Consider the following 25,012-nt stretch of genomic DNA (forward strand, 5'->3'; position numbering starts at 1 on the left):
GATTTCATGTCAGGATACAATAAAAGTACCTGTACACCCATGTTCATTATTGCACTATTCACAATACCAAGTCATGGAAACAGCCCAGATGCTCTACAAATGATGAATGGGTCAATAAAAATTAGAATTAGAACTTTCTTCGTCCATAAGGAAAAATACATCATTTGTAGAGAATTTGATGGAGCTAGAAAAAATATATTGAGTGAAGTAAAATAGGCCCAGAGACAAAGGGGATATGTTTTCTCTCGTATGTGGAAGTTAGATCTAAAATAGAAACATCTATGAACAGGGGTAGATTTCCATGGTGTAACCTCTTTGCAAACTTAACAGGCAATTCAACAAAATGGATACCAGGAAGCTAAAACAGGTCTTGTCTGAGGGGAGTGCAAGTTAGAGAGACAAGGTGGACAAATGGAGAGAAAAATGGTGGGCAGAGCCGGTCATAACACTCAATATACATATGTGAAAATGGATCTAGGAAACCTTAGGGGACAAGTGGGGTTGGGATAAATGGGAAGAGGGGGAGAATGATGGAAAGGGTGACAGGACCAAGATGTACTGCACACATAAATGGACACCTTTTTGTACAATTCATTAAAGACAATAAAGAAATGATTTAGAAATCTGTAGGTCCGGGGCTAGGAAGGTGGCTCAGTGGTAGACTGCTTGCCTTGCATGCATGAGGCCCTGGGTTCGATTCCTCAGCACCACATAAACAGAAAAGAAAAAAGCCGGAAGTGGCGCTGTGGCTCAAGTGGTAGAGCGCTAGCCTTGAGCTGAAGAACGGAGGGACAGCGCCCAGACCCAGAGGTCAGGCCCCACGACCGGACCCCCCTCCCAAAAAAATCTGTAGGTCCATGTCCAGCATCTGGGGAACAAGTTGTCATGCTGTGAGCTCCATAGGGCTGGGCAGTCCATCCTTTACATCCTTGCTAGGTGCAGCTTACATGGACTCTCTCCTGGGCTAGTTCTGTTCACTGCCTCCAGTTTTCCTGAGGAGATATTCTGCATTCCTGATTTCTCGAGCTTCCTGGGGTCTCTATTACGTCTTTGGCTTTACCTTCAGTTTCATGCATTGTTCTCGCATAGGTAGCTGCCCTGGAACTCAAACTACCACATTTTGCCTGGCCTGGCCTGGCCTGGCCTGGCCTGACCTCCTGCATTTTCCTTTGACATCTACAGAGAAACATCTGAGATCCTGCAGCTCTTAGATTCTGTATGGGGAAAAAACAAAACCAGTGTCATGTGAATAATGGTGATATCTGCCACTAGTTCAAACTAGGTGGAACACACTACAATGACCTCTGAGAACCTGGGCAACTGCACTTGAAGTAATGACTTCCCTGGGCAGCCTAGCCATCCACCTCAGTGGCATTCCCCTCAAAGGAAAGTCTTTCAAACAAGTTTAGACTTTCATACCATTGACCATGTAATGATGGTTGAGATCCCACTAATTCCACAGATGTCCTCAAGACATCTTTTCTACTGTCCTAGCATAAAGTACTTGGAGTTTTTTTTTTTGTTTGTTTGTTGGTCGTGGGGCTTGAACTCTGGGCCTGGGTGCTGTCCCTCAGCTCTTCCGCTCTAGGCGAGCGCTTTACCACTCAGCTCTTCTGCTCTAGGTGAGTGCTCTACCACTTGAGACACAGTGCCACTTCTGGTTTTCTGAGTGGTTCACGGTCTTTCCTGCCCAGGCTGGCTTTGAACCGCGATCATCAGATTTCAGCCTCCTGAGTAACTAGGATTACAGGCATGAGCCACGGGCACCCAGCCTTACTTGGAGTTTTTAAATGGTGCTAATCTTCTTAAGAACCATAACTTCCTTAGCCCCAACTTTACGTGGATTTTTCTGCTCACATTGCAAGTTTATCTGCTCTGCCTTTTGCTCTAGATTTCCACTATAAACCTATGTAACAATAACTGTTAATAACCACACTATGGATGAATTCTGCCTTGAAATTTCCTACTCCACATTAATTAGTGCATCATCTTTAAACTTAACCGTATTTAATGTCCCAGTGTATGTACAAAATGCAGACAAGGTCTTTGCCACATATAACACACCACATGTAACAAAGGCTCCTGAACCACATTGTCACTCCTAGTTCCAATTTTCTGTGCTCATCAGTCTTTGTTGCTGTGAAAAATACCTGAAACCACTGAAATAGAAAAGAGATTTATTTTTTTCTCACAGTTTCGGGGGTTTCAGTCCATGGTCGATTGGATTCATTGCTTTGAACCTGAGATTGCACGAGAGCAGGCATATTGCTCACTTCATGGAAACCAGGAAGCAAAGGGGCAGGAAAAGATATAGCACCCAAAGACTTGCTCCCATGACCTACTTTCTCCAACAAGGTCCAATTCCTTTCACCACTCAATAATTCCACCAGTCCATGATATGGTCAGAACCCTCATGATCCAATAACCTCTCAATTAGATCCACTAGCTGGGTACCAAGCCATCAACACACATATATACATAAATGTATGTGTAAGTATATAACAGACTTGTTATACATAAATACATACATGTATATGTATATTTGTTGAGTGAATAAACAATGATGCAAGACTGCTGCTGAGGGCCATAAAGAGGCTGTCTGTAGACTATCTAACTGCAGAGTTTCAGGCCAAGAATGCTGTCTTTTTTTACTCTTAATTGATTCAACACTTCACTCTTGGAACATTGGCTTTCTTTCCCAGACATTGTTTATAGCTTGGGGAAATGGTCGCCTCCATCAGTACAAACACCAGCTGTGATTTGCATCTTCTATTTGGCTTCTTGAATGCTGTTTGTGAAATTCTGAGTGAGTGTTATAGCCATTCTTAAAAAACTAACCTGGGAAATGATTTCTCCAGCAGATTCCATGGAGAGCCTCTCTCGCATGCCCTCCTCCCTCAGGCCATCCCCTGCCAGCTCTCTTCATACTGTCCATGCTGCCAGCTCTTCTTTGCCAAGAAGTAACCCAAACACCAATACCATGACCACTGAGGAAACCAGAAGTGAGTCAGAGTTTCTCTTCCTTCCTGATTATCTGGTCCTGTCCAACTGTGAGACTGGAAGACTGCACCATACCAGGTACGCTTACACATGGGACTGTCTGAGCTGGGCCTTCTGCCATACTCTCCTCTGTTCTCAGAGCCTGAACTGCCTCCTCCTGCACAATTTGCTTCTGAGATGTGCTCAGTGCACCTGACAAAATCAGCCTGTTTAGTGGGACTGTTTTCTGGTGGGTGTGTCTGCTGTCACCTCTCTTCGTACCACTGATCACTATCAACCACTATGAAAGATGAAGCAGTATCCTAAACAAAATGAGTCATGCACTTTGGCATTGTGGCTTTCATTTGTAGCCTTGCATTTTCATATGCATCTGAAGCTTCTAAAGAATTTTTTAAAAAATCAACAAACTTTTTCCTGTACCAAGGGTTGTAGAAGGAATATGACTGTACAAGTAGAAAAAAAGTGGTACTGAAGGAATGGGCATGAGGCCCACATGGATGTTTTCATGAGTAGATGGGTACATAGTCAGATTTACATGCTTTTCTTCCCTCAGTCTTCCCACCAGATGTGATAGCTGGTCAAATTCAGATCGCTCATTGGAGCAGACTTCATTTGACGACGTTTTTGTTGATGGCCTGCAGTCACTACCCTCCAGTAGCTTGGTGCACCCCTCACGCCAGGGGAATGGATCTCAGGAGATGGCGTCCATGAGGTTCCAGCCTTCTGTGATCTGGAATAGAGAAATCAACTGTCCACCTAGGGATCACTTGTCTTCTTTACCACTGTTGGAAACAGCCTTAAATCCCACTGCTTGTGTGGATAAAAAACAAGCTATTTTGCCCCTTGGAGCAAAAGAACTAGACATTATGTCCAACAGTCCACCTCCCCGTCCCCCTAAGCCAAGTTATCTCTCTGAACGGCGCCAAGAAGAGCAGGTCCTGTGGCATGGGTATGGCAAGAAGCCAGAATGCAGTGTGGTGCCCAGAAGAATCTCTATCTCTGGTTTAGACCACATGAGAACCTGGAAAGGTACGTGTCAAGTGTTATAATTCAGATACAGAGAGAAACCTGGGCAAGGACTACCAGCTTAACTTGGAAGAGTTTGGCTTTTTTTCCTGCTGTACAGGGGTTTGAACTCAAAGCTTTACACTTGCTCAGCAATTCAGCTCAAGGACAGCAATCTACCACTTGAGCCACAGCACCACTTCTGGTTTTCTGGTGGTTTATTGGAGATAAGAGTCTCACAGATTTTCCCGCCCAGGCTGGCTTTGAGTGGGGATCCTCAGATCTCAGCCTCCTGAATAGCTAGGATTACAGGCGTGAGCCACCAACACCAGGCTTCCGCTTTCTTTTTCATGGATGGCACTCTGCTGTTTGAGCCAGGCCTCTAACACTTTGTTTTGGAGATGTGGTCTCAGGCTTTTTTGCCCAGGCTGGCCCCAACTTTTGATCCTCTGTATCTCAGCAACCTGAATAGTGAGGATTACAGTTGCCAGTGACCAACACCCAGTTCACTTATTTATTTCTTTGATTTATTTTATGAGTTTTGTAGGTTTCCTTATATAGATCTGGTAGTATTTTGTTATATTTATACCAAATAAACACATTTCATTTTTGAGGTGTGTTGTTATAGATAGTACTGTTTCTAATTTCAAATTCCATGGGTCCTTGTTGGCATATAGGAAAGTGAGTGAATTTTATATAACTTTATACTCTAAAACCTTGCAATAATGTATTATTCCAGGAATATTTTTTATTCCAAGAAATTTTTATTCTTTCACATTTTATATGATAATGATGTCATTCTTTGTTTCTACCTTTCTAATGTGTACACTTTTAGTTACCTTTGTTTGTCATGTTGCATTAACTAGTACTTCCAGTGCAGTGTTAAAGATTACTGGGACAAGGGATGTCCTTGCTTTGCTCTTTTTATTTTTTTGGTGGGGGGGGTCCGGTTGTGGGGCCTGAACTCTGGGCCTGGGCGCTGTCCCTCAGTTCTTCAGCTCAAGACTAGCACTCTACCACTTGAGCCACAGCGCCACTTCCGGCTTTTTTCTTTTTGCTTATGTGGTGCTGAGGAATCGAACCCAGGGCCTTGAGCATGCAAGGCAAGTGCTCTACCACTGAGCCACCTTCCCAGCCCTGCTTTGCTCTTTATAGAGCAAATATTTGAGTTTCTCACAGTTAAATATGATGATAGCTGTAGTTTATTGTAGATTTTCTTTATCAAGTTGCAGTTTCTCTTTATTCCTACTTTATTGGGATTTTAAAAAAAATCAAGAATGAAAGATTTTTCAAAAGTTTTCTCTGTATCTATTAATATATGTGATGTGATTTTTCTTCCTTAATTTTCTGAGGTAATGAGTAATATAATTGATTTTCAAATATTGGACTAGCGTTGTATACCTGAGGTGAATTCCATTTGGCCCTGGTATATAACTTTTTTACATTGTTAATTCAATTTATTCATATTTTTGGAGGAATTGTATATCTGTGGTGTGTGTGTGTGTGTGTGTGTGTGTGTGTGTGTGTGTGTGTGTGTTCAATTTATTCATATTTTTGGGAATTGTATATCTGTGGTGTGTGTGTGTGTGTGTGTGTGTGTGTGTGTGTGTGTGTGTGTGTGTGTGTGTGTGTGTGTGTCTTGTTTCCTTTTCTTTTTTTGCCAGTCCTATGGACTGAACTCAGGGCCTGGGCACTGTCCCTGAGCTTCTTTGGCTCAAGGCTAGAGCTCTATCAACATAAGCCACAGCACCACTTCTGGCTTTTTCTGTTTATGTGGTACTGAGGAATTGAAGCGAGGGCTTCATGCATGGTAGGCAAGCACTCTACTACTAAGCCACATTCCCAGCCCTTGTTTCCTTTTCTTATATTCTCTTTGTCTGGCTTTGGTATTATTAGGTAGCATCATTTGGCATTATTAGGTAGTATTCAGGATACCCTCTGGACACTTCTTTGAATTTAACAACTATTCTAAATTTTGGGTTTCATTTTCACACCCATCTTACACATTTCTAGTCATATATTAACCCAACTATCCTATCTATGGCTATGCCTGAGTAGCTGACTATGGCTACAGAAAATCATGGTCACTGGTTCATGATCATAGATCTCAGTTGGGCCCTCAATGCGGCCACTTGATGTTGTTGATTCTCTGTCTACCTTGTTCTCCTGCTCACTGCAAAGAATATTTCAAACCTCTCCTCTCAACACCCTCCTCTACTTCCACCATGTCTAAACTCAGAAGAGTTATGTAATAAATTCAACAAGCATTTGTTAATTACCTGCTCATACTTGCTATCTCTTCCCTATTCATAGAGAGAAGATAGAGATTTCTATCTTCTTCAAAATCTGGACTGATTTGCCATGTGTTTGGGGAATGAGTTCTGACTGCTCAGCTAGACTCAGTATCAAGCCAAGTGTATTGAAATTATGTGTTAATGTTTCTCTCCATCTCTGGAGCTGAGCACAGACCTTGGAGAGTATAGGGTCTTGGACCCTAGTTTCTGTTGATAATGTCCTGCAGTTCTCATCACTCCAGCTTGTTTCTTGCAGCTGACATAGAAGGCCAATCCTTAAAACACCGAGACAAGCGGCTAAGTTTAAACCTGGTAAGTTTGGTATTCAGGTTCCTTTAAGATTAAGTTTAACCAAAAATAGCCTGCATTGTATCTGTTCCCTTAAAATCCTTTGAAATTTAGTACTTGGAATCTCTAAGGATTCATCTATTTTCCCCTTAGGACTTCAGTTGGTTGGAGAATTACTGGACTTAGTGTTCCATAAGGACCCTAAACATTTTAGTAATCTACACATTGGCTGGGCGCCAGTGGCTCACACCTGTAATCCTAGCTACCCAGGAGACTGAGATCTGAGGATCATGGTTCACAGCCAGCCCGGGCAGGAAAGTCCATGAGACTCTTATCTCCAATAAACCACTAAAAAAGTGGAAGTGGTGCTGTGGCTCAAGCGGTAGAGCGCTTGCCTTGAGCTGAAGAGCTGAGGGGTAGCGCCCAGGTCCAGAGTTCAAGCCCTACGACCGACCAAAAAAAAAAAAAAAGTAATCTACACATTGGTCTACTTGAGATAACAGACTTAAGCACCATATTATACTCAAAACATATGCATGATAAGTTAAAAAACTTCAGTCTTCCAGCATCAAATCTAGGGGAGTTATTTTCTATTGTCACACATTGGATCTATGTGCAGAACTTTGGCTAGGGGCTTGTCTAAATTTCTTGAAGATATTCATAATTGTTGAGCAATCTGGAATTAAAATTATATGCACAACCTTTGTGGCCATTGGTAGCAGTTTCCATCATGGGTCTATAGTTCCTAATCTATTACTGTTCTCTTGCAGCCATGCAAATTTTCTCCAGTGTGCCCTGCAACTTCAGCCAATGCTGAAGACGGCTATGTGCCCATGAGCCCCAAGTTCACTGCCTCTGGTCTTGGAACCCACTGCAGCCAGGATGACTACATCCCAATGAGCTCAGGAAGCAACTCAAGCCTACTGCCTGAGTTACCTGCAAACTTGGAGCCTCCTCCAGTGAACAGAGATCTCAAACCTCAAAGGAAAGGTAAGCACTTGGTCAGACCTGCTATGTCAGGGAGGAGAGCAAAAATACTTGAGGAGGAAGCACTAGAAGACTATCCAAAGAGCTACAAAGTACAAGAAAGAAATGGCCGAGATAAAATGGGAAGGACTGGGCACCTTACTGACCCAAACTGTAATGACAGAAGGACTTAGGGAAATTATAGAAATTGTGGCCCTAAATATGAAGCCTACAAATTCACACCACAGAACTCATCTTTGGCTGTTTCCAATGATGAAGATAGGTGATGATGAATTCGAATGAAAGTCATGCAGCATTTCCTCATTTAACCAATACTTGAATGTAACCACAGTGCCAGCCTTCTTGCAGCCAAGAATGACCTTCAATACCAATTTCTTAATATATTACATCATCAAGTTCAATGTATCACCTATTTCTCTGTACATACTCTTCAGCAAACCTGAATGCGGATGGTAGAAGACTTAAGAAATGAGCAGTCTAACTCCTGTGCACACAGGACATCTTTAGCTTCTGTGTTACCACTTCCAGGCAGCCTCTTTGTTCTGCTACACTTCACAGACAGACATAGTGGTGAAAGTGGGAAAGAGAAAAGACAAGTCAAAGGGACTTCTTAACTTGATTCTTTTGCAACCTCATTTTCCCAGTAGGCTGTGTGATTACATGGACGCAATTGATACAGTAATTGTGGTCTTTCACAATCCGTATGATCTGTTCCCAAGGCTGCTAAGGCCCCTACTAATGCCTGGTTCATCCCAATCATACCCCCTTGAGTTTGAATCAGACTGTATTTGCCTGTTTGCTGAGCATTTTTGTGTGTGTAGTGCTGTGCTAAGCACTGCATGGTTCGCAAACATGAGGAAGAAAGGAGAAGTATTCAGTCTGAGGGGAACGAAAATATATAAAAAACACCTGGAAGAAAAAGAATTATGAAGTCAGTACTAAATAGAAGTACAGACTCTGTCTTAGAGGTACAGAGGAAATAACTATCAATTCTGATGAGAAACAATTTCACAGGGGCCTATAACTTTTAAGTGCCTATTATTTTTTACTCAATTAATTTTGTATAGAAATACCATTCAGTGGAACTTTCTGTGGTGATATAAATGTAACTATTGAACATGTAAAGTGTGGCTAATGTGACTGAGGAACTGCAGTTTATTTTTATTTAATTTCAATGCATTTGGTCATACTGTGATTATAAATAGCCATATATGTCTATTGATCACTAGCAGAGAGAAGTTGTTTGGTTGACTTAGGGCTGGATGTTCAGCAGGTAGGTACAAAAGTGGAATCTTGTGTGAGAAGGAATGAGTTCTGGGATGAGAGTGCTCATTGGGCTGCCAGGAGACACCTCCCAGGAACCAGGTAACTGATGTGCTCTTTCCAGCCTAGCCATTTGCCCAGACCCAAGGCACCTGAGAAAATAGTTGGACAATGGGAAGGTCACTGTCACAGGCTCAGGTGACCCAGAGAAGAATTAAGTAGTCTCTGTCCATTACAGTACAGTGGAGGAAGTAGAGAGCAAAGCAGTCCGATACCACTGAGGGCAAATACCAAGCCCTTCTCTAGATGCAGAGGCTACTTCAGTAAACACACCAAAAAGAGGAAGCCATGAAATGCATGACCTAGAGTCTAATCCTGTCTGGAAGTCAAAGAAGGGCTCTCTAAGCAGGAGAAATTCAGCTGACTTGTGAAGATGAAGAACCAGGGACATAGGGAAGAATATTTTGGGGGGGGGGTCTGGTCGTGGGGCCTGAACTCTGGGCCTGGCGCTGTCCCTCAGCTCTTCAGCTCAAGCCTAGCACTCTACCACTTGAGCCACAGCGCCACTTCCGGCTTTTTTCTTATGTGGTGCTGAGGAATCGAACCCAGGACCTTGAGCATGCAAGGCAAGTGCTCTACCACTGAGCCACCTTCCCAGCCCCGGGAAGAATATTTTAGGCAAAAGAGTCTGCAAGCAGATGATGTTCTGGAGGTGGTAGGAGTAGAACCTGGAGATACTCTCTGCCTCTTAGACACATGGAGTGTCTGCAATGCATTTATATTCCACGTGGTCAGAGATTTTTCTTGGTCGTTTCATAGTATGTCTGAAACACCTAGAATCAGGCCTAACCAACATGAGGTCTCAAAAATGTGTGTTGACTAATGAATGGCCTTAGTTTGTCTTACCTCCAGCAGGTAATGTGACCATTTGCTTGATAGTTGTTTGCAAGTGGAATGTTGCAGTTTATTATAGTCTTCAGGTTGTGGTCTTGAATCCTTGAAAATGAACTGCATTATCTCATAGCACGGCCACCTCCCCTGGACCTGAGAAACCTCTCCACCATCCGGGAACATGCATCACTAGCCAGGACCTGCACTGTGCCTTGGTAAGTGTCTGATTGTCACCTCCAGCCTTTGGTAGGCCTCTTGTGGTTGCAACCCCCAAAGAAGGGGCTGGGTTTATTATCCACAGTCGCAAGTGGTTTTGTAGCACAAAGGATGGAATATGACTGGGTTTCCTGAGATTCAAGAGCCAGGAGCCAGGAACTGGAGCACAAATCATCTTCTCTCTCATTCTCTCATCTCCTCTTGTTCCTTTGCATCTTCTAAATCATCTGTCTTTGCAAAACTCTTTTTTTCTTGTGGTTAAAGATAGCTGTCCTATAGATCCTGAGCTGATTTACAAGCTTAAATTTCAGTGCCAACAAACATGGGCTCTTTTTCAATCCAAACTCAGATTTCCTGAGAAGAAAGAAATGTAGAATTCTGTCACAGTGAACAGTTATGACACAGGGGCAGGGCCAGGACTAATAGCTGACCACCAGAAGTCCAACTTTATGAGTGTGGCATAAAATAGCTCTCAGAGATGGTGGGATATTTCATGAGTTGGGTAGAGAGACCCAAAAATCTATCTGCACTCACTCATCTTACCATTTAGAAATTTCATTTGCAGAGTCCTGAGGCTAGCCCAGTAGTTTCCTGGTTCACGGCAAATACCACAAAGCATGATGACTTTGTAAAGCAGAATTCTGAAACGAGTAGTATTTCCAGGGAAAACTTCAGAGATATACAGACTGTGTTTCTCTCTTCAAGAGTATGATAGAAATTGTTCCCCAGTCTTATTCTTGTCCTCTCAGAATGGTGACCATACCTTCTTGCTTTTCCTGGTTACTCTAGAAAGTAACAGAGTCCAAAGAAGTGGGGTTTTTTCCTAAATAAGTGGGGTTATTTTGTGGGTTTCTTTTCTGTTTTGTTTTTGTTAACTGGTTTGTTTCTAGAAAGCTCATACTCTGTATCAGATTGGGGGCCTAGGAAAAAGACATTGTGAGCCATTTGCCCCAGAATGGAACAGAGCTGTTGGAAAGTCTCTGCTTCTTCAGAAATTGCTTGGGCCGGAAGGAAGTTGTGTCTGGAAGAGGAGGGCTCAAACCCCATGGGGCCATGTCAGTTCCTGGCTGCCTTTCAGAACAGCTGTAAGACATTGCCTTGACCTCATCTATATTTTTTGTTCTTAGCAATCGAACCAGCTTTCTCTCTCCAGAAAGAAACAATATTAATTCTGCAAGATTTTTTGCCAATTCTGTTACCAGAGAAGAGGAAGAAAGCTACATCCAAATGGTAATCCTATATTTTTCATGTTCTTTTTCTTCTCCCAGTCTTGTGAGTTCATTATAAAGAAAACACATCCCTCAGAAATCTCTGTGCAACCTTAAAACACTCACTTGATTATAAAACCAGGTCACATCTTTTCTAGATTACAAGTGAATCAATTTGAAGCTATTTTTCTTTCCTGCAATATTCAGATCCTCATGCCATTTTGAGGCCACAATATTTCAGGAGAACCCAGGGCTGAGGCCCATGTTACGACAAAATGAAAATGTCAGCAATTCTTTTCACCGAGGCTGTGGTGTCCTGTTTGACCCCGATAGATTTGTAATTTCCCGGATGTCCAGAGTCTAGGTTGTGAAAAAGCACATATTAGAGGCTCACTTTTATAAGAACACTTGACTCCCAACCTTCCTGGTGTGTCATAATCTCTGAAGACTACTGTTATAGTGTGAGTCCATAGACCTAGATGGATAGATACATAGACATTCCCATCGTTTGGTTAGCCATTCAGAGTTGAAGAGTGTTAATAGCTACTTTCTGCCATGTTGTCCCTTCTATTCTCTTCATCTTGTATGCTATTAAGATAATACGTTTTAAAAAATACTGTTAGAAGTAATTTTTGCTGAACACTGTAGCTAGAACTGGGCCCATACTCAATTTAGAAATATAAAGAGAGGTTAAGAAGCAGAGAGAGCAATTAAGGGGGGTGGTATTCTGATGAAAACACAAGCTATGCATGTGTGAAATACCATGGAGAAACTTCTTGGCACAATTAATATACACTAACACAATAAATGCAGGAAAGGAAAATAGGTCCATTGAGGGTGAATATGGTTGAAATACTTTATATGCTTATGTGAACATAGAATAATGAAACCTGTTGAAATTGTTTGAAGAAGGAGCCAGGGGGTAAGAGCAATAGAAGAGATGGCATTAGTGGAGTACATTGTATGGATATATGGCAATATCACCATGAACTTTCACTTATCAACTAATGAGTGCTAATAAAATCTTTCTTCAGAAAATAAAATAAAAAGCAAGAAATACAGCATTAGATTCTATAGATAACTTGAGTGTGAACCTGAAATTTTGAAAAGAGATCTTAGGACAATATTCAAGGCATTGTTACTATCTGCTCTAGAGAAGACAATCTTCTCCTATACAACAGAATAAGAGGCAATTGAAAATCCAAAAATAATGCTTTCCCAGAAAGCGATAATTAAATGCTTCATTTTGCCTTTTTATTTATAATAATCGTGCTGTAAGTGCACTTAACCATATGCAGATGGAAAATGACTCATATACAAATCTTACACTTAGTAATGGCCCTTGGGAAACTTCTAGAAGAAAACACTTCTATAAAGGATACTGAACAGCTGTGCTTTGTCTCCAGAGAACAGAGAGGGGAAGTAAACCTAAAATATAATGGAAGCAAGTGCAGAGTCATTCCAGACACCAGCAGTTTACTTCTGATCTTTGAGGTTGTGAGAAAGAGCAGAGGTTTCATTGACAATACAGTTAAGGATTAATTGCTTACCTAAGTTTGTAGTCAGTGGCCAATGATTGTTTGCATTCCTAAGTAATACAACATAGTAGTTGAAGAGCTAAGAGCACCTGTTCAAAGTAGTTGTGAAGAAACCGCCTTGTACAATTGTTCGTATAGTTGTTTAGGCTGTCTTAGTGCATTCAACTGTGTTTGCTTAGCTTTAGAAACAGGAAAGTTGCTAATTACTTTGATTTACCTTATTTCTTTTATACCACATGATAGCACAATATGGTAGTCAGAAAATCATATGATTCCATTTTGATTTTGTGCACAATTGTATATGTTAATTTGTGCTCTTTGAGGAAAAGTTTTGATCCAGTTATAAATTAAGGCTAGAGGTTGAAATATAACTTCTGTTTTATTGATCTACAAGTTCTTTTATAGTTCTTTTAAATGTTTGTGAAATTATAGAAAATTTTAGCAATAAACCTAATTTTAATGTGTTTTTTTCTACTCTATCAGTTTTTCAAACTTGTGATTTCAACAGTTTTGTAAGGGTTTTATAGTACAATTCTAGAGTCTTAAACCTCCCATTAAATTTTATCATAGTATAATACCTTTTTTAAGTTTTTAAACATAAAATAAAATGGATTCTCTTGGTGTTCAATTCTAATTTGAATACATATACAAACATACAAATTTGAGTACCTAATACCACATTTTATTATGCTGAACAGTTTCACCTCTTCCAAATACTCTCATGCTTCCTCTTTATAGCTACACCCTCTATGCACCACCAGTCCTTGGTAACCACTGATCTGTTCTTCATCACTATAGTTTTGTCTTTTTGATAATGCAACATAGACTTAAACAGTACATTTGTGGCTGGATTATTTCACTCAGAATAATGGCTAAAATTCGTCCAAATTGCCACATATGTCAACAGTTTCTTCTGTTTTATTGCTGAGTAGTATTTCATTGTATGGATGTGCCACATTCTATTTATCTACCCATTGAAAGACTTTTGGATTCCTTCAAAGTTAGAGGCCATTAAAACCATTATAAATATTTTTTTCTATTACTTCAGAAATATATTTTATTATATTATACCTAATATAATATTTATTATTTTAACTATTTTAGGTGTACAATTCAGTGGCATTAAATACATTCACGATGTTGTATAGCTATCACCATGGTCCATCTGAATAACTTTTTTTTTTTTTTTTTTTTGGGTCCGGTCATGGGGCCTGAACTCTGGGCTTGGGCACTGTCCCTCAGCTCTTCAGCTCAAGACTAGCACTGTACCACTTGAGCAACAGCGCCACTTCTGGCTTTTTTCTTTTTGCTTATGTGGTGCTGAGGAATCGAACCCAGGGCCTCGAGCATACAAGGCAAGCGCTCTACCACTGAGCCACTTTCCCAGCCCACTGAATAACTTTTTAAAATCTCAAATAGATATTCCCCTTCCCTCAAACCTCTGATCTTTATTCTACTTTCTGTCTCTGTGAATTTGCCTCTTCTAGGTCCTCTATAAAAGTGGAAGGAATTATATATTTGTCCTTTTATATCAGCATTCTTTCATTTAATGTAGTGTTTTTAATTTGCCCATATTATAGCATATATATGAATTTTATTCCTTAAATCTAAGTCATATTTAATTATGTGAATACATCACACTCATGTATCCATACAATACTGGACATTTGGGTTTGATACTATAAATATAGAGATACAAGTGTACGTTTGAGTTCCTGCTTTCTATCTTTTGGATATATATCTAGAAGTGAAATTGCTGGAGCATATGGATATTCCATGTTTAAACTTTTGAAAGAATCACAGTGGCTATACCATTTTACCTTCTGTCAGCAGTATACAAGGGTTCTGATAGATTCAAATCCTATATCTTCACCATTTATTCCATCCACATTGCATAATAGGCATAATAATCAATATGCAGTAGCAATGTAATTGTGGTTATCATTCACCTTTCCATAATGACTAGTGATGTTATGCACCTTTTCAAGTGCTTGTTGGCCATTTATCTTTTTAGATAGATACTTTATATTTTGATTGAGTTGTTTGTTTTTTGTTGTTCTTATTCAGTTGTAGGAAATTCTTCTATATTATGAATATTGATTCCTTTTTGTATGTATGCCTCATAAAGATTTTCCATTCTGTGGATCTTTTCAACTCTGGAATGTGATACTTTCGGTATTTCTCTTTTCACTCAAGATTGCTTTAACTATCTGGGGTTTCTTTGAAGAATGATATTGAGGTTTTGATGGCAATTGCATTGACTTTATAGATTGATTTCAGTAGGATAGCCATGTTTACAATATGAATTTTCCCAATTTGTAAGCATGGGAGACTTTCCTAGTGTTTTCATCCATTTCCTTCTTTAAGGTTTTATAATTTATTGCAGAAATTTCTTGGCACCTTGTTTAAGTTTATTCCTAAGTATATTTTGAGGCTAAATGGGATTGCTTTCCATTTCTATTTCTCCACCTGTTCATTGTTGGTATACAGAAAATTACTGATTTTTTTTTTATCATTCTATGTTGTGAAAGGTATTCATCAGATCTTTAGTGGAATCTTTAGTGTATTTTGCCTTTAGGGTCATATTATCTGCAGATAGGAAAAATTGTACTTCTTTCTTCACTATTTGGATCCCTTGTATTTCTTTCTCTTACCTTATTCCTCTGGCTAGGGATCCAGTACTATATTTAATAAGAATGAACACATTGTCTCATTGCTTACTTTAGAGGAAATGATTTTAGTTTTTCATCATTTAGTATGTATACTAACTATAGGTTTGTCACATAAAGCCTTTGTTATGTTCAGTTAATTTCCTTCTGTTCCTGGTTTCTTCTGAGATTTTTATTATACAAGAATGATTATTATACAAGAATGATTAATTTTGTCAAAAACTTTTTCAAGATGATGATATATTTTCATCTTTTATTCTGTTTCTATGCTGTATTATATATCGACTTCCATATGTTGGACAACTTTGCATACCTGGAATGAAAGCAACTTGATCATAATGTGTGACTTTTTTTAAATAAATATTTTATTGTGAAAATACTGTACAGAGGGGTTACAATTACATGGACAAGGTAATGAGTGCATTTCTTATCAAGCATTGTTGCCTCCTCCTTTGTTTCCCCTTCCCATCCCTTCCCATCTCCCTCCCCCCTCCCCCCTCACTCTCCCAACCCCCTTCCCGCGCCAAAGATGTATAGTTCATTTTTGACATAACATCTTATACATCTCGTTGGTGCAATGGGTCCACCTATATCCCTATTTAAGCAATTTGTTTTTTCCCTTCCCCTCCACAAATTATACCAACATCAAACACAGTGAAAACAGGGGTTATACTGTGGGGGAGGGACATACAAAGCAACAAAGAAATATTTTATAAATATGTTAGTCACAATAGCAAGAAAGAAAAAACATTTGAGTCCTTAACTTGGGCTCCATTTCGCTTAACATCAACTTATCTGACCATTTCTGCTTGTCTCAGACATATACTAGTTATTGCAAATAAGGGAAACCATGGGACCTACGTTTCTTTGGGCCTGGCTTACTTCACTTAATACAATTTTTTCCAAGTCTTTTCATTTCCTAACAAATGGGGCAATGTCATTCTTTCTGATGGAGGCATAGAATTCCATTGTGTATATATACCACATTCATCTACTGAGGGGCATCTGGGTTTGTTCCATATCTTAGCTATGGTAAATAATAATAAACATAGTTGTGCTGGTAGCTTTAGTGTGGTCTTGTTTGTGAACATTTGGGTAAATGCCCCAAAGTGGGATTGCTGGGTCATAGGGGAGCTCTATGTGGAGTCTTTGGAGGAACCTCCATACTACTTTCCAAAGTGGTTGAACAAGTTTACACTCCCACCAACAATGCAGTAAGGTTTCCTTCTGTCCACATCCCCTCCAGCATCTGTTGTTATTAGAGTTCTTGATTATAGCCATTCTAACTGGGGTGAGGTGGTATCTCAATGTTGTTTTGATTTGCATTTCTTTTATGTCTAGGGAGGTTGAGCATTTCTTCATGTGGCTATTGGCCATCCTTCTTTCCTCTTCAGAGACGTTTCTCTTTAAGTCTGTAGCCCACTTATTTATCAGGCAGTTGTTTCTTTGAAGATTTGTTGTTGGGTTTTTGATGTGCTGTTGAATTTGGTTTGCAAATATTTTATTGAAAATTGTTGCATCTATATTTACCAAAGAAATAGCTCTAAATTTTTCTTTTCCTTTTTTGTTTATGTCTGGTTTTAGAATGAGTTAATACTGACTTCATGGAACAAGTATAGTAGTATCCCTTTAATTCTATCTAATGGAAAAGTTTGAGGAGTATTGCTGTTATTTCTTCTCTAAAGGTTTGATAGAATTCAATAATGACTGTACCCTGGTTTTCCTTTGTTAAGAGATTGTTGGGTGTGTTTTGGCAATTTTTGTAATTGAAGTGATGTTGTCATGCTAATAAGTTAGATTAAGCCACACTTTTAACCTTGTTTGCTTTGGTTTTTGGACTGTGATCTTCCTACATGAATTTCTCTATGTCAGTGGGGAAGACAGGCACATACTACTGCACTTAGCTATTATGCTTCTCCTTTAGCTGGGATAGCAGGCATGCAGCCATTATGCCCAGATTGGCCTCCAATAATGCAGAATATGGAAGATGAATTCAATAAAGATATAGGAATCATTTTAAAATATCAAAAAAATAAAATTAAGATTCTGAAAATGAAAGACCCAATAAGTCACATAAAAGATTTAAAGATTAAAGCCTTACCACTTACTGGATAAAGTGGAAGACAGGGCTTGAAGACAAGGCAAATGATTTAGACATTCTGAAAATAATAGATAAAAACACAAGAAACCATACAGAACATATAAGGCTTCTGAGTCTCCATGAAAGACCAAACTTAGGAGTCATGTACGTAGAAGATGTAGATACTTAAAGACAAATAAATCATACTCAGTAAAATAATAGCAGTTATTTCCCACATCTTGAAAAAGAAACAATCACACTGGAACAGGAGGCTTTTGGAACAACAAGCAGACAAAAGCAGAAGAAAAAAACCTCTCTATGTGATATACTTAAAATACTAAATGTGGGGCTGGGAAGGTGGCTCAGTGGTAGAGCGCTTGCCTTGCATGCCTGAGGCCCTGGGTTTGATTCCTCAGCACCACATAAGCAAAAAAGAAAAAAGTTGGAAGTGGCGCTGTGGCTCAAGTGGTAGAGCACTAGCCTTGAGCTGAAGAGCTGAGGGACAGCGCCCAGGCCCAGAGTTCAGGCTAGGACTCTACCACTTGAGCCACAGCACCACTTCTGGTTTTCTGGTGGCTTATTGGAAATAAGAGTCTCAAAGAGCCGGGCGCCGGTGGCTCACACCTGTAATCTTAGCTACTCAGGAGGCTGAGATCTGAGGAGCACGGTTCAAAGCCAGCCCAGGCAAGGAAAGTCCGTGAGACTCTTGTCTCCAATAAACCACTAGAAAACCAGAAGTGGCACTGTGGCTCAAGCGGTGGAGTGCTCGCCTTGAGCTGAAGAGCTGAGGGACAGCGCCCAGGCCCAGAATTCAAGCCCCACGACCGACCTAAAAACAACAACAACAACAACAACAAACTTTCCTGCCTGGGCTGGCTTTGAACCGTGATCCTCAGATCTCAGCCTCCTGAGTAGCTAGGATTACAGGCATGAGCCATTGGTGCCCAGCTAACATCCATTTTTTTAATTTACTATCTTCAGGTAGTTGTACAAAGGAGTTTCCATTCAACAAAGCAGTTTCCATTCAACGAAACAGTCTATGAATATAATGCTTCTTGATCAATGTCACCTTTTTCAATGTTCTCAACCACCCCTCCCAATCTACTTCTTCCCTCACTCTGAATTTGTGACTGCATTCCCACCCCTTTCTACTCTATTCTGGTTGCTAAGGTACTGGAGTTTTATTCAGAAAGTTCCTACCCATTACAATAAGTTCTAGCTTTTTTCTATTTTTTTTTTTTTTAGTCGGTCGTGGGGCTTGAAATCTAGGCCTGAGCTTTTCAGCTCAAGGCTAGCGCTCTACCACGTGAACCACAGAGCCTCATGCATGCAAGGCAAGCACTCTACCACTGAGCGACCTTCCCAGCCCTTTTTCTCTATTCTTTCATTTAGTTGTTTCAAGGTTTCAGATCATATATTAAGGTCTTTGATCCACTTTGAATTGATATTACAATTTATATGTACAAGTTGACAGACATGGATCCATTTTTAGATTTCTGCATATGGAAATCTGGTTCTTTTCAGCACCATTTATTAAAGAGTTTTTTTCCCAAAATACATTTGAGTCCTTAGTCAAAAACCAGATGGCTGTAAGTATATGGAATCATTTGGGGATCTTCTAGTCTGTTCCACTGGTCTTCAGGTATGGTTTTTATTTGGGGGGAGGTGTTTTTTGTTTTGTCAGTCATGGGATTTAAACTCTGGGCCTGAGTGCTGAGCTCTTCAGCTCAAGGCTACCACTCTACCACTTGAGCCACAGTGCCACTTCCAGCTTTTTGCTGCTTGTGTTGTGCTGAGGAATTGAACCCAGGGCCTCATGCATGTGAGGCAAGCACTCTACCACTGAGCCACCTTCCCAGCCCCTTCAGATATGTTTTTGTGCCAGTGCCAAGCTGTTTGCTAAGACTCTGTAGTATAGTTTGAAGTCTAAAATTGTGGTACCTCCAGCAGTGCTTTCTTTGTTGAAAACTGCTTTGACTTATTTGGAGCCTTTTTTGTTTCCATATTAAGTTCTGGATTGTTTTTTTCCCATTTCTGCAAAGAATGACATTGAAATTTTGGTAGCTATTACATTGAATTTAGTGATGGCCTTTGGAAGTCCGGCTATTTTCTTTTTCTATTCTGCCAATCCATGAACATGGAATTTCTTTGCACCTCCTGGTATCTACTTCAATTTATTTCTTCAAAGTTTTATAGTTTCTATTGCAGAGGCCCTTCGCCAACTTGTTTAGGTTTATTCCTAGATATTCCTAGATAGATAGATAAACTCATTCTCCTAATTTTCTTCTCTATGTGCTTATTATTATTACACAGAAATACTACATATTTTGTGTTGATTTTATGTCCTGATACTTTGTTGAAGGTATTTATCAGCTCCAGGAATTTGAGTGTGGAGCATTTAGAGTCTATTAGATATAGGATCAAATCATCTACAAATGGGGAAATTTTTACTTTTTCCTTATTCCTTTTATATTTTTCTGTCGCTTTATTGCTCTGACTAGGATTCAAATAGTATATTGAATAGGAGTGGTAAGAGTGGGCATCTTTGTCTTGTTCCCAATTTTTAAGGAAATGGCTTCAGATTTTCATCATTTAGTATAATGTTTGTTATAGGCTTGTCATATATAGTCTTTCATATGTTGGACTATGAGCCTTCTGTTCCTAGCTACTCCAAAGCTTTGCTATCATAAATGGATGTTGTATTTTGTCAAAGGCTTTTTTTCTGCATCTATTGGGATGTTTTTTTGATTCTTACTTTAAATCTGTTAATGTACTGTATTATGTTTTTTCATTTGTATATATTGAAGCATCCTTGCATCTTGACATGAAAGAAGATGTTGATCTATAAGGTCTCCTTTGTTTTGTGTCCCTGTCCATTTATGGGACTAAATATTGGCTTCAAAGAATGAGTGTGGTATTGATCACTCCATTTCAGTTTCATGAAAAAAATTGATCAGCATTGGTATTAAAAAGCTATATAAATTTGAGCTGTAAATCCATAGGGGCCTGGACTTTTCATTGATGAGAGATCCTTTACTGTTGTTTTAGTCTCATTGCTTTTTAAAATATTTTTATTGAGATTAAGTGATTATATAATCATTGCTTTTTAATAGATCTGTTTAGTTTATACCACTTGGTTCAATTTTGGTAGTTTGAATTTTTACTCAACTTTTACTCAACTTTCCAGTTTGTTTCAGTAAAACTTTTTTAAATATTCCCTTATAATGTTCTAGATTTCACTAGTATTTATTATAATATCCCCCTTTTCATCTCTCTCATTTCATTTATTTGTGTGGTTTCTCCTTTTAATCATATTGGCTAAGGGTTTATCAATTTTGTTTATCTTTTCAAAGAACATTTTTTGTTTTGTTAATTCCTTGTATAGCCTTTTAAAAATCTCTACTTTGTTGATTTCTGTCCTGATATTTATTACTTCTTTCCATCTACTGTTTTGGATTCAGCTTCTTTTTGTTTTTCTAAGAGCTTCAAGAACACTATTAGGATATTAATTTGAAATATGTTGTTGATATAGGTTCTTTTTTTGTCCTTCCCTCCCCCCTTCCCCATTTGATATACGTTCTTATAGCTATAAACTTTAAACTGACTTTGCTGTGTTCCAAAGGTTCTGATGGGTTGTGTTTTCGATTTCATTCGATTCAAGGAAGTTTTGGATTTCCCCTCTTGTCTTTGATAATCCACTCAATATTAAGCAGTGTTTTGTCCATTCACAATGAGTATGAATATTTTCTTCAGTTTTAAAATTTTTTACTGATAAGGTCTAACTTTATTCTGTTAGTGTCTGACAAGTTACAAGGGTTAACTTTTTAAAAAATATTTACTGATACTGACTTTATGGCCTTGAATATGGTCTGTTTTTAAGAATGTTTCATGGGTTCCCAATGCAGAATATGACTTCTGCAACTGCTGGGTGAAATGTTCTAGAGGTGTGTGTTGGGTTCAATGGGTCCATGGTTTCATTTAAATCTGAAGTTCCTTTATTGAGTTTTTCCTGGAAAAGCTATATGTAGGTTAGAGTGGGATATTAACCATTTCTGTCCAGCATTATAGTTGAATTCTCATTCAATGACATATGTCAAATTAAAGAACTAAGGGAAATAATGATTACAACGTAAAGAAGAAGACAAACCACAATTATTCATAAATGAAGTGATCACTGCCCAAAAAATTTAAATGAGCTATTAGAAATATTACAATTAATCAAAGGAATTATTGAGATTGATGGATATAAAATCAATTCACAAAATCAGTTGAATGTCTATACAGTGGTAAGAAATCAAAAGTAGAATTTAAAGAAAATAGACCCTCTATAATAAAAAAAGTAATAAAACATCATCAAAAACACTATAGAGAAAATATTGACTATAGAAAAAAACTTGAAAGGCTCTAAATAAATGAAATAGTTTATATTCCTAAAGTGGGCGACTAAACTATTGGACATTTTCTTATGAAAGACCTAAGGGTGATTATTGAGAAACTTTGAGGCTGATTTGAATATTTGTTAAGGTCAAAGGGCCAAGAATAATCAAGGCATTCTGGAAGAACAAGGAGGGTGAAATTTTTGTTATTAACACTTGCAACAGTCAACACAGTCTTGTTACAAAAATAGACCTATATACCAATAGGATAGAAGGGAAAGCCCATAAACAGATTCCAGACCATAATATAGCTTGCTTGATGTATAAATGCAGAAAGGCTCTATTACTAAGAAAAGAGCAATTCTACACAAGAAGTAACAAGTGGGAGAACAATGAAGCAGGTATTGATCAAGATGCATTGTGCTTATAAACTGACAGTTAAATTGGAAACCCTTACAACTTAAAGATAAAAAATGTATAATTTAGAAATAAATAAACTGGGGGAAAAGGCAGAGGCTGGAGAATGTTGAGTTCCAGCCCAACCTGAACTAAAGTGAGGCCCTGTGTAAAAGAAAAATAATTAGAGGGGGGGAGCAATGGGGGGGGTGGGGGGAGGCTGGGAAGGGATGTGAAGGGTAAACAAAGGAGGAGGCTGCAATGCTTGATAAGAAATGTACTCATTATCTTGCCCATGTAATTGTAACCCCTCTGTACAGTATGCTCACAAAAAATAAAAATTATAAAAAAAGAAAAATAATTAGAAAAGGAACAAAGTGTATGTATCTTTGCCAATATATATTAGAATTAGCTCAGGTGAGACTATTACATAAACATGAAGGTTAAAATTTAATCATTTTAGGAAATAGTATGGAGAAATAAACCATAATCTAAGCTTAGACAAAGACTTTTCTGAAGAAAAGTCACGTGCAAAACACACAGGGAAAGACATATTAGAAGCATGAACTTCTTTTTGTTAAAAAGAAATACCATTTTAAAAGACAAGCCACAAACTGAAATGACCATCTGCATCTTGTATAACCAAAACATATTTAGTCCCTAAAATATATGAGGAAGTATTCAAGATAAATAAGAAAAAAATACACTTCATTACCAAAATGAAGCCACAATGTAAACAGACAGAAAAACAATAAATGGGCCTTCAACACATGAAAACATGTCCAAGGTAGCTAATTGAGGAAATAAAAAAAATCAAACCCCGTTAAGATACCACTTTACCAAACATCTCCAGCTGTAAAAAAGGTTTAAAGGTCTGACAATACCAGTTGTTAACCAGCATGCAGAGCAGTAAGGAGCATTTGGAATTCCTTTTCTAGAACTTTGATAAATGTAGTGATTGTTTCAAGAGTTAATTGTTAAAAGTACCATGGGCCTGTCAAATCCATAAATTCTTTCATAAGAGAATTTTGGTAAACCCTGTCTTGTCATAGTATGGTTTCATAGTGAATGCTAAACTGGCTTTATTGTCTTTGAAATGTATCTCATTCAGATGTGTGGGCAGGTCTTCTCAGGTCTCTTATGATCTGATGATGGCAGCTACTTGGATGATGCCAAATATGGCCTTCTTTCTCAGGGACAACCTGGCTAGGCATCATTAACTGGAGTCCTATGATATTGATTCCTAGGAGGAGCACAGAATGGTCAACTCCCTGAGCAGTGGTGCTCTTGCATGGACAAAGAAATTCAGCCTAGATTATTTGGCCCTGGACTTTAATTCAGCATCACCAGCTCCTGTGCAACAGGTAGGAAGGATCTTGTGTCTGAGAATTCCCAGATGATCACACATCTGCTTCTGTATTTCTTATTACCAAACCATGTATCTCTTTGGGAAGTCTTAAAAATACAGATATGTGTAATGAAAAAAAATCAACCTTAATCCTGCCTTCTAGAGAAAATGAAATCCTGGATATTTCCTTCTGGCATATATTGTTTGGATAAATGTATATAAAGAGATGTTATATTCATGCTGTTCAAATTTTCGACCATAAAAGTAATAGAAAAAATCCTTAGGCAGAGATGAGAATAGAGCAGAAGGCTCTCTAGACATAGGAAGAGCCTGTTTAGGGTACATATAAAACCTTAGTCTGGCGTATAGCCAGGGAATTATAAAAAGGAGACCTAAGTAGAAGCAAAACTTCTTAGCAGGTTACTCAGTTTTAGCTCCACTAGATAATATTCTAATCTGAAAAGTGGGGATCAGAAATAATAGCACCTACATTAAGAGCTGTTCTGAGTATCACCGGCATTGTACCAATAAAGATGATCTGAGCCAGTAATATCTCTGTTTTTACAGAGTAAGTTGTGGAATGAATGAATGGTACATCAGCACAGGATGCTTATGATCCACGCTGTGTCTAAACATTATTGTTTGGTGGAAAAAGGCAATCTGCTGGATAGAATATATAGCATGGCTCCATTTGTGTGTTTTGTCCCCAAAACCTGAACTGTTCTCAAGAAAATCTGGACAATGGGTGCTGGTGGCTCACGCCTGTAATCCTAGCTACTCAGGAGGCTGAGATCTGAGGATCAAGGTTCAAAGCCATCCTGGGCAGGAAAGTCCGTGAGACTCTTATCTCCAATAAACCACTAGAAAGCCGGAAGTGGTGCTTTGGCTCAAGCGGTAGAGCACTCGCCTTGAGCTGAAGAGCGCAGGGACAGTGCCCAGGCCCAGAGTTCAAGCCCCATGACTGACAAAAAAAAAAAAAAGAAAAGAAAAGCTGGACAAAAGGATGGGAGCAACAAAAACAAAAGCCACATCAGTCTGTTTGAATTTAGAGCAAACAGCCTGTGGATCTCAGCTGCTCCTAACAACAAAGGCTCTTTTAGTTTATAGTTCATGAGAAAGACTACTTCAGAGTAGGCCTTTGTGTTCCAGGTCATCTTTGATTCAGGGTTCTTGGAAGAGGAAAAGGAGACCGAATACCAGGAAGTATCTTTTCTCCTTAGAATTGCCACGTGTGACTTCAACTCACATTCTTTTGGTCAAACCAAGTCAGAGGGCTACAGAATGCTTACACACACACACACACACACACACACACACACACACACACACACACACACACACACACACACGTGTTTCTATAGAGAGGAAGGGAAATTATTTAATGACAACTTAATCTACCAAAGAAGGGTAGATATTTTCCTGAATTATTAAGTTAAGATATAATGGAAACCTT

At 39.0% G+C, this 25,012-nt stretch overlaps 1 protein-coding gene across 3 annotated transcripts in view; it reads left to right on the forward strand.

Moving 5' to 3' along the window:
* The window catches only part of Gab3 (GRB2 associated binding protein 3), a 64,993-nt gene that overhangs the window by 36,639 nt on the left and 3,342 nt on the right, over positions 1-25,012 (forward strand). For 2 of the 3 annotated variants that reach the window (XM_070039456.1, XM_070039454.1), the window contains exons 3-9: positions 2,859-3,078; positions 3,554-4,029; positions 6,556-6,611; positions 7,358-7,577; positions 9,862-9,943; positions 11,072-11,174; positions 23,459-23,575. In XM_070039456.1, coding sequence (XP_069895557.1) covers positions 2,859-3,078; positions 3,554-4,029; positions 6,556-6,611; positions 7,358-7,577; positions 9,862-9,943; positions 11,072-11,174; positions 23,459-23,575 — 1,274 coding nt within the window. The remainder of the gene's footprint in view (positions 1-2,858; positions 3,079-3,553; positions 4,030-6,555; positions 6,612-7,357; positions 7,578-9,861; positions 9,944-11,071; positions 11,175-23,458; positions 23,576-25,012) is intronic. The other variant, XM_070039455.1, reaches the window with a different exon arrangement.

This window comes from Dipodomys merriami, unplaced genomic scaffold, assembly GCF_024711535.1.
Source record: "Dipodomys merriami isolate MVZ:Mamm:240054 unplaced genomic scaffold, mDipMer1.0.p SCAF_3, whole genome shotgun sequence".
NCBI classification, from domain to species: Eukaryota; Metazoa; Chordata; class Mammalia; order Rodentia; family Heteromyidae; genus Dipodomys; species Dipodomys merriami.